The sequence below is a fragment of the Apiospora marii genome (genome assembly GCF_038362585.1).
Source record: "Apiospora marii strain CBS 49790 chromosome Unknown utg000005l_segment0_segment0, whole genome shotgun sequence".
In the NCBI taxonomy this organism is placed as follows: domain Eukaryota; kingdom Fungi; phylum Ascomycota; class Sordariomycetes; order Amphisphaeriales; family Apiosporaceae; genus Apiospora; species Apiospora marii.
Window position 1 is genome coordinate 5521436 of NW_027117377.1, and position 8683 is coordinate 5530118.

The following is an 8683-nucleotide window of genomic DNA, read 5'->3' on the forward strand; positions in this document are numbered from 1 at the left end:
GTGGACCAGCCAGCTGAGCAACAAGATTGACACCGCTCAATCAATTATGTCCTAGACAAATATTCCGTACAGACAACCAGGATCCCACCGGGGGGACTTCAAGCGATCGAATAGGCGGAAGTGCGCAAAGCACGTCTTGTTGTATGCAGCCTTCAGATGGCAGGATCTACTAGGGCGCCGCTAGCAGACCGGATGGCAAAGAATCCGTTGCCATGACGCCCACCGCCCTGCAGGCTTATACGCACACGGCATACAGGCCAGGGGGCAAGCAGGGGAAAATGACCCAAGATTGCCGGGATCTAGGAAATATCTCGCCTGCATACGGAGTAAGTTGCAGGTCACTGACTCGATGATCAATGATATCGACTAGATCCAAAGAGGGCGACAGGTATCAATGGGATTGATTGAATGAAATAATTACATGAGCACCCGGTGCTTGGCACCAGAAGAATTGATTGACGACACGAACTAATTGCTTCTCAAAATAAGTCAAGCGATGGAGGGGTAAGTCGTCGTTGGCTGTCGTCAAAATAAACAGCTGCTTCCATCCTAGCATCTGTGTGGATCTGATCTATCTCTATCTGGGCAGACGCCGTCCGGCAAGATTCGTTTCCCTTCTCCCACCCACTTCACTGGAAGGGGAGAGGGGAACGGGAAGAAACCTAGGAAGAACGAGCAGCATTAGGCGACCCCGCACCCAACTCCATCTCCCAGCCAGTTGTCACACATGGAGTCCAGGCACTGCCTGCCCGCTTCGCTACCTAAGGTACCAGCCGAGCACTACAGTGACGCCGCCTAAAGTAGCCCGACTGCTGCAAGGCGGGAAGTTCAATTGGGGACGGCAACCAACCCCACCAAGGCCAGCAAGGACAAGCAACCACTAAAAGCGAAAGCGCAAAGCGCGTCTCGACTCAGCAGACGACACACCACGCAAATAGCACACACCGCCGCCCAGCATGTCCACGAACCAGCGCCCGGCCTCCTCCTTCGGCATGGCGCGCGAAAAGACCTTCTTCGAGCAGCAGCGCGAGCTCCTCATCGGCGAGATCGCCATGGTACGTTTCCTCCCATTCCGCCAATTGGTTCCCTCTCAGTGCTAACCCGGGTCGCGATTCACCAGAACTTCGAGCACGTCCTAGCCAACATCAACAAGCTCAACCGCTCCCTCGAGGCCGTCATCGCCGTCGGCCACGAGTTCTCCTCGGTCGAGGCCCTGTGGTCGCAGTTCGAGGGCGTCATGGCCAAGGAGCCGGAGCAACAGCCCGCGACCGCCGCCGCGGGCGAGGACGAGGAGGGGCACGATACCAAGATGGAGGACGACGACGAGGACCAGACCGAGCGCATCAAGGAGGAGGGTCAGGATTGAAACCGGGAACGTAGGACTGGAAGAACGAAACGCTTTACGAAGGAAATAACAATCACGGCGCGATGCTACGGATGGAGCGCAAACCATCACTTGATACCCGGGACCAGCGGCCGCGATATAGAATAGCACGAGAGGGCCAATCCCAAGGATGCACACACATGACTCACAGCCTACGGATGTTTCTGGCCGATTACCCTGCGGAAGGATATGTAGACATGTCACGATATCACAAAGATGGAGCAGAAGCAAATGCGAGAGCTGTTTCAAGTGTTTTTGTATTCCCTATAGCCGGACCACTATGCTGATGTTTTGTTTTGTGTGTCTCTTGGATCAACAAGAAAAAAATAGAGGTGAAACACCAAAACCGCAAGCCAAAAAAAAGAGACCACCCTATCCTTGATGATGAGAGCAGATACAACAAAAGGAAAGAATCTTCTCACTGTCTCCTTCTCCTCTCTCTCTCTCCCCGTCTCCCTCGGCAGAAAATAAAACCTTCATCCATGATCAATACACTCGTGTTCTCAAAGTTTCAATACTCATCCCCCTGCTTCTGTTCTCTCTCCTCCAGTAGAGAGAGAGAATTTAAGAAAACAGGGTAGTTCGTTTCGCACGTAGCGGCACCCTCCATTGAGGCCTATACAAGACGCCACAGTCTAGCCAAGTGGCCAAGCGGCTCCGCGTTTCGTCATTCTCCTTTCTCGTGTCTCCTTGTCCCATGCAGTGACCTCCTCCGTCCCCTCGGCAGATAGAAAAACAAAAAGATCGAAAAAGACCCGAGGAACGCCGGTGCGATGAAAGATCTATGATGCGAGGGGAAAGCAGCATATACAGGAAGCTCTCTTGGTCGTCCATAGCAGCTCCTCAGTCTTCCTCTTCCTCTTACAACGGCTTTGGATGTTCCCCAGGATTTCCCTAGGTCGTCTGTCGTGAAAATAAAAGCGTCGTGGCAAATAATAAATATCGTGCAAGAATAGTGCGTTGTCTCTTGTCGTAGGCATTACCACCCCTCCTCCTCCGGTCGTCTGGTGGTAGAGCGTTGCCTGCGCCTTTCCCCAGGACGCACCCTCCGTATCACGGCATCGCGGTGGATGCGCTGGAAAGCGTGGGCATGCGCGCGCGCTTTACAGTGGCCGACACATCCGTCTCTTCTTCTTAAAAGCGCGGACGCCGGGTATGCCCATGCTATCCCGTTTGGAGCTGCCCGTGCTTTTTGATGAGCCGCTGCCAGCTTCGGCCATGGCCGCCTCCAGGTTGCGACGGTCGTTAAAGACAACCGTGTCGATGGCCTTCTCGAAGATCTCGTCCACACCCGACATCTCCTTGCTGCTACATTCCATGTACTGGGCGTTCATCTTCTTGGCGACGGTTTGGCCCTGATCTGTCGTTACGGGCGTCAGGCCTTGCGTCTTGAGCATCTCGACACACGTCTTCTTGTGCCGCAGATCTGACTTGAGGCCGACGAGCACCAGCGGCGTGTAGGGGCAGAAATGCAGAACTTCGGGATACCACTGTGGCATGGGTCAGCATTCATGTTTACCTCAGTCCGAGAGGGAGAGATGGATGTCAACATACCTTGTCTAGTACATTGTCTAATGAGTTAGGGCAGTCGATGGCGAAGCAGACAAAGATGAGATCGGTTTCGGGGTACGACAGCGGGCGCAACCTGTCGTACTCTTCCTGGCCGGCGGTATCCCAGAGCGCCAGCTCGACGGTTTTACCGGTGCGCTGATGTGTGGGGTATGTGATGTAGTTCTCGAAGACGGTGGGCACGTATTTCTAAGCGTGGTGGTTAGCAAGGTGGGTGGCCTCGACCTTGAGCACGCTGATGGCGGGGAGGAAATTGACTCACCTCGGGGAAGTAGCCTTGGCTGTAGCTGATAAGTAAACATGTCTTGCCGCAGCCACCGTCGCCGACGACGACGATCTTCTTGGAGTAGGCGGGAGCCTCCGTGACATGGGTCGCCGACGACTCTCTACCTGTCGAGGAGCTCATGGTGGTGCTGACGGTGCCTTCGCTGGATCGCGTATTACGCTGCTCTCGGGCGCCGGTGGGTTTGCGCTGGAGACCATTGTCGTACTTCTCGCCCATCGGCTGGCTGCTGCTGCTGCCGTAGTAGGAATTGCGGTTGGAGTACTGCGCCATGACGGCGATCGCGTGTTGAGGAACGTCGAGCTTTTTAGTAAAGTGGCTATCGAATTATGACTGAATTCCGGTGTTGTGGTGTGTGTGTGTGTCAATGTGCGTGTGTGCGGGCGGGCGGGTTGAGAAATGCTGGAGACACCCGAAACAGAAGGTCTTTTTCGAGGTGGTTGGTTGGTGGGAATTGGCAGGTGGCGGAGGTTGGATGGAATGAAGAGTGAGACTGCTCTTATTGACTTCTCGAAGAAGGTTAATTATTGAAGAGAGGCAAGGGCGTGTGAGGCGTGTTGAGGGTGAGGCGGGATAGTAGAAGTTGAGTTGTGTGTGTTTAGCTGTATCGATGGGCAACAACAGGCACAAGGTAGATGGATTGGACGAAGTGGGATGATGGGAACGGGATGGGTTGCGAGCTGCACTGCCGGACTTGTTGTTTGAAGCGAACAGCTTCATTGGCCGTTCCAAGGCATGCATTTAGCGGTTTAATGGATGTGGTTGGCGGCTTGAGCTGACGCCCAACTTTCTACGGGTCGGCGGGGCAACGGGTAGTAGAGGGGTGGCTGGGCCAGAGCTGTCCCCGCTATCAGCTTGCAGTACCACCACTGCAGTACCACTGCGACAGTAGCCCCCCGGCAATAATAGCCTGTTTCCTCTGTTTCCCTCACTGCCCGTAGGCCCTCTGGCTGGCAGTGGACGAGCAGCCGCCCCACTCCGCCTGCGTTGCATGTGTTACAGATTGCTCTCCGGTCCGTGTTATCTGCTATCTCCCTGTTTCCCCCCCAGTCGACTTCCTTGGTTCAGTCCACCAGTTCGACCAGGCTCTCAACCAGGCTACATGTCCCGCCCTAGTCCCTACTAACCTGCTGCCAGCTCAGCTTCAATTCCCCGATCCCGTCATCACCGATCCATTCTAGCGACCATTGGCACTAGGACTCTGCACGGGCCGCCCACACGCTTACGAGCTCAAGTGCGGTCAAGCCTAGCCAAATCCCATCGCGACTGAAAAAATCTCTGCCTACAAATTGACGTCCAAATCGACGCGTCCGACGGCCAGCTCCTCCTTTTTTCCTTCCTCTCACCAACCAGAAAAAGAGCCTCCTTCTCGCTTACTCCCCTTCTCCAGAGCCAAGACCCAGAGCGATCGGCTCCGTCTGTCGTGATGGCCGAAGAAGAAGTTAGCAAGTACGTCACGCTCGTCTCCAACGACGGCTTCGAGTTCGTCGTCTTGCGCGAGGCGGTGCTCATCAGCCCCATGATCAAGAGCATGGTCGACACGAAGAGTGAGGACCACCTCCCGTGCCTTTCTCTCAGGTCGCATCCCGGCTAAGTAAGTGTTTTCTGCAATAGATAGCTTCAGAGAAGCCCGTCTGAGCGGCCGATGCAAGTTCGAGGAGATCAGGTAAGGCTACACTATTTCCTATTCGGGATCTCGACATCCTGGGTCCAGTCCATCTTTCTGCCCCCTTCCTCCATCCTCCCTCCCAGAGAAGAGAGCTAGCCTCCTTGATGAAACCACATTTCGCTATGTCTTTACCGAAGGACCACTCATCGTGGACTGCATGACACCAAACTACACTTGATCTGAGAATTTGGCCTCTGCTCTCTGTCTGCATTGCGCATTCATTGCCCACTCACTCAACCCGAAACCACACACCGAAGGAGCTTGCACTGACAGACGGATCTGGTTCAAGTGGTCAGGTAATGGAAAAGGTCGTCGAGTACTTCCACTACTGGTACAAGAACCGTGAGAAGGAAGATGTGCCGGACATGGACATCCCGGCCGAGCTCTGCCTCGAGCTTCTCGTCGCGGCAGACTTCTTGGGCCTCGACAGTAAGAAACCACCTCCACCCCGTGGGGTCTAGCTTGGTGGCGATACCGCTCACACTTCTCCTTCCCCAAGAGCAAACATGATACGATTGAACGAGGCATGAATCGGATGGCGTTGGGCAGGGACGTTGCTCATTCACGGATATGGCGTTGTGGTGTTTCGGGTCTTACCGACGAAGATGTGTTTACGAGCAGCAATGCTACCAATTCAAGACCTGTTCTTCCTGGTACGGTTGGGCTTCGTGTGTGTATTGATGCCTTGAAGGGTAAGTATGACGGTGACTATTGGCGCCTGGTGATGCTCCTCATTTCATCCCAACTTCTCTCCATTCTTTACCCACCACCCATCTTAAGCATATACGATCTCCTCTATCCTCCGTGGGTTGATCGTCTATAATAGATGGAAAAGCAAATTCGTCCCCGTCACTCTGCGAAGCTCCAGTTTCTCCGTGGAGACCAAGCTTTTAATCAAGGGATACATCACGATTACTTCAATATTGCATTATACCATTACTTGTCAACATCAACTCGGCGAAAGCGTTGCTCTTGTTATTATGCTTCCCGTGAATAATGATTATGCCAGTACATCCCGTCCCGTCGGTCATCATATCCAACGGAACAAACGTTATGCCAATGGCACCAAGTGATCCCTAATTTGTTCAGTATGGCATCAGCTGGTGGGATCACTGCCTTCACCCTCAACGCCCTAATCTGTTCAGTGTGACATAAGCTGGTGGGATAACCGCTTTTACCATTCACGGACACAACTCTCCCTACATTCACCAACACGTCAGGTGATCTCGCGATCCCAACTGAACCCTGCATGGATCTTGTCCTGTGCCCACTGTTGGGTGGCCCAGGTGACGTAAGTCAGCCCGAGCATTGTTTCTGGGGCCGCGCATCCGAGGGGATTGCGATGGGGTCGAAAATTGTACGAGATCCGCACTACCCCCTAAAAGGATCCCCTGACGGTTACATTACCTGATTAGCCTCAACGAACCGGTACGATGTTGAGTACGAGTCAATGCGCCTGTAACCGAAGCTCTACTGCTACTAGTGTCTCAAGAGGTGAGGCTGAATGTGATGTCTTCATATTTGATGATTATGAACATTAGATTGGTACATAGTGAAGTATGTACCTAAGCGTATGATGTGGAAGGTACCACGCAAATAAGCTGTACATAGCAAACAACAATAAAGGAAGGTGCTTGCCAGTGACCCAAAAACAATCTCAAATGGGTATCATCCAATTGGACTCCAGCTCCCGAACTCCATGCCAATTTCAAGAGCATTCGAACCTGCCGGCCCCAAAACTCTACCCCGTCGTCGACTCCTTCGACTGCCGTTCTCCATACTGCACCCCTTACACCACCGAGAAGCTCTCATAGCTTGGGGCCCTCTTGCCGGCGTTCAAGACGTTCTTGCTCCGCCCTGAACTGCTCCGACCAGTCTGACTCCTCCTCCGCCTCCTCCGCCGCCGCGGCCTCCTCAGTCTCATCTGTCTCGCCCTCGACGGGTTCCGTCTCCCGGGGAGGAGCTGCTGGTGCTTCACACGGGGGCACGTTGGGCTGGGAAAGTACCTGGGCGAAGGTCAATCCCGGCACGACTGGTCGCCCCGGCTGGATCCAGACGGGTCGCATCCATGCCAGTGCTCCCCTCGCGACGGCTGCGAGTCCCGACGATGCTGGTGTGGATGGGTTGGATGAGCCAGGTGCTGCCTCGACTGGTGCTTGAGCGAGTTGGTGCTCGTGCTCAGGTTGCTGCTGCTGCTGCTCCTGCTGCTCTGCAGCGCCGGAGATGGCGTTTGACCAGTCCTCGGCAGGCTCGGCATTGTCGGGGCTTGGCTGTGCCTGCCCGATGCTTGGGCGGCTCCAGGTGTGGACGCTCCAGTCGTGGCCGATGGGTGTAGGAGGAGCAGCAGCTGGGACCGTATCAGCCTCGTCGTCAGATTCTTCATCATCGTCAGATTCCCCGTCATCGTCAAATTCCGAGTCATCGTCAGATTCGTCGCTCTCCTGCGTTGCCACGGAGTCACCGTCATCCGTAGCCTCCTGCTGCTGGCGGCGGTTGGGGGCCGGCTGCATGCGATCGTGGGCTAGGTACTCTTCTTGAAAACCTAGCACACCCTCACTGATATGCTCGTACCAGTCGGGGAACCCCTCCAAGATTGCGTTTTGCCGGCGCCACCAGGCTTCATCCTCGCGTCGGCCCAGGTCTCCCTCCACTACAGATTCCCAGCGCCGGAGCATTTGCAGGCCCGTACCCAGACGAGTGTAAACTTCATTGAGGCCGTCTGCCACACCTCCTTCCCATCTGTTGGTGCCAGCTTGGGACGCCCGCTGGAGCTCGTGCAGCCAATGCAGAACATGATGGACCATGTGGCCCATCCTGCGTGCCACGACATCGTTCAAGCGGCGCAGGCGGTCGATGTCGATGTGTGCAGGATCACGCACCAAAACGCGTCGGCGTCGTCCCTCGATCATGCCTCCAACTTGATGCATGGCTTGACTATACTGATATAGAAATTTGCGGCGGCGTTGTTGGTACTCCTCCTCTAGTCCCCTGCACCTGGCATTGCAAGGGGCCTCGAGTGCCTGCTGGGGGATGACGGTGCCCGCCACCAGGAGATTGACGTTCAGGAGGTGCTCGCAGCTGTGGTACAGCGACGCGCGGCACATGGGGCACTTGTCGTGGCCGCCGCAGTCGGACTCGATCCATTCCTTGAAGCATTCGGGATGGGCGCGGTGGGCGCCTGGGCAGGGAAGCGTGACGAAGTCAGCTTGTGGCTGCTTCGACTCTTCCTGGCAGATGGGACATTCCTCGGCTTCGATCTTCTCGGTCTCGGGGGCAGAAGGGAGAGACTGAGGGGTGGCTGATGCACCACCATCCTTGTCAGAGGCTTGGTCTTGCTGCTGTTGTTGTTGTGGTGCCTTGGCCACTGCGGCCTCATCTGTCAGGCGGTTCAGCTCGACATCGGCCTCGGCCATGCGAATATCTTCAACGGCTTTGTCGAAGTCGGCAGTCCAGCTGGAGCAGCCCATAATGTTTTGCATGGTGGAAGACATGGTGTTTGGTGTGTGAAAGAGCGGGCGAGAGTGAGAGAGAGAGATGGCGTTACAAAGAGTATAGTGAGGTTTGGTTGTGGGGTAGAGCAAATACCCAAGTGAGGTTGGACAATAGTTGTGTGCTGGAGTGTCTTTTGAAGAAGCAAGTGCTTGTTGGTTGTGTTTGGTTTGGACTGGATTCCGAGGATAGAGAGCAGGGTTTACAGGAAGGAAAAGTAACAAGAGCAGGAAATCAGAAAGTATTTATACCTGCCAGAAAGAGCAGAGCAGTCTTCGGAGAAGACATG

At 54.9% G+C, this 8683-nt stretch overlaps 4 protein-coding genes across 4 annotated transcripts; 2 read left to right on the top strand and 2 right to left on the bottom strand.

Annotated features, from left to right (window-relative positions):
- Positions 1–956: 956 nt before the first annotated feature.
- Positions 957–1366, top strand: PG985_009621 (dash complex- subunit dad1; the record flags this gene model as incomplete). Its single annotated transcript, XM_066829389.1, has 2 exons — positions 957–1055; positions 1121–1366. The coding sequence occupies 2 exons, from the start codon at positions 957–959 to the stop codon at positions 1364–1366; spliced, it is 345 nt and encodes a 114-aa protein (XP_066684301.1).
- A 1121-nt stretch (positions 1367–2487) lies between these two features.
- On the bottom strand, positions 2488–3509 carry PG985_009622 (Ras family protein; the record flags this gene model as incomplete). Its single annotated transcript, XM_066829390.1, has 3 exons — positions 2488–2874; positions 2939–3142; positions 3216–3509. 3 exons carry the CDS (start codon positions 3507–3509, stop codon positions 2488–2490), a joined length of 885 nt encoding a protein of 294 aa, XP_066684302.1.
- Positions 3510–4662: 1153 nt separating this feature from the next.
- PG985_009623 (BTB/POZ protein) lies at positions 4663–5366 on the top strand (the record flags this gene model as incomplete). The annotated part of the gene is made up of 3 exons (XM_066829391.1): positions 4663–4783; positions 4851–4902; positions 5195–5366. 3 exons carry the CDS (start codon positions 4663–4665, stop codon positions 5364–5366), a joined length of 345 nt encoding a protein of 114 aa, XP_066684303.1.
- A 1347-nt stretch (positions 5367–6713) lies between these two features.
- PG985_009624 (uncharacterized protein) lies at positions 6714–8396 on the bottom strand (the record flags this gene model as incomplete). The annotated part of the gene is made up of 1 exon (XM_066829392.1): positions 6714–8396. The coding sequence occupies one exon, from the start codon at positions 8394–8396 to the stop codon at positions 6714–6716; it is 1683 nt and encodes a 560-aa protein (XP_066684304.1).
- Between the last annotated feature and the right edge of the window lie 287 nt (positions 8397–8683).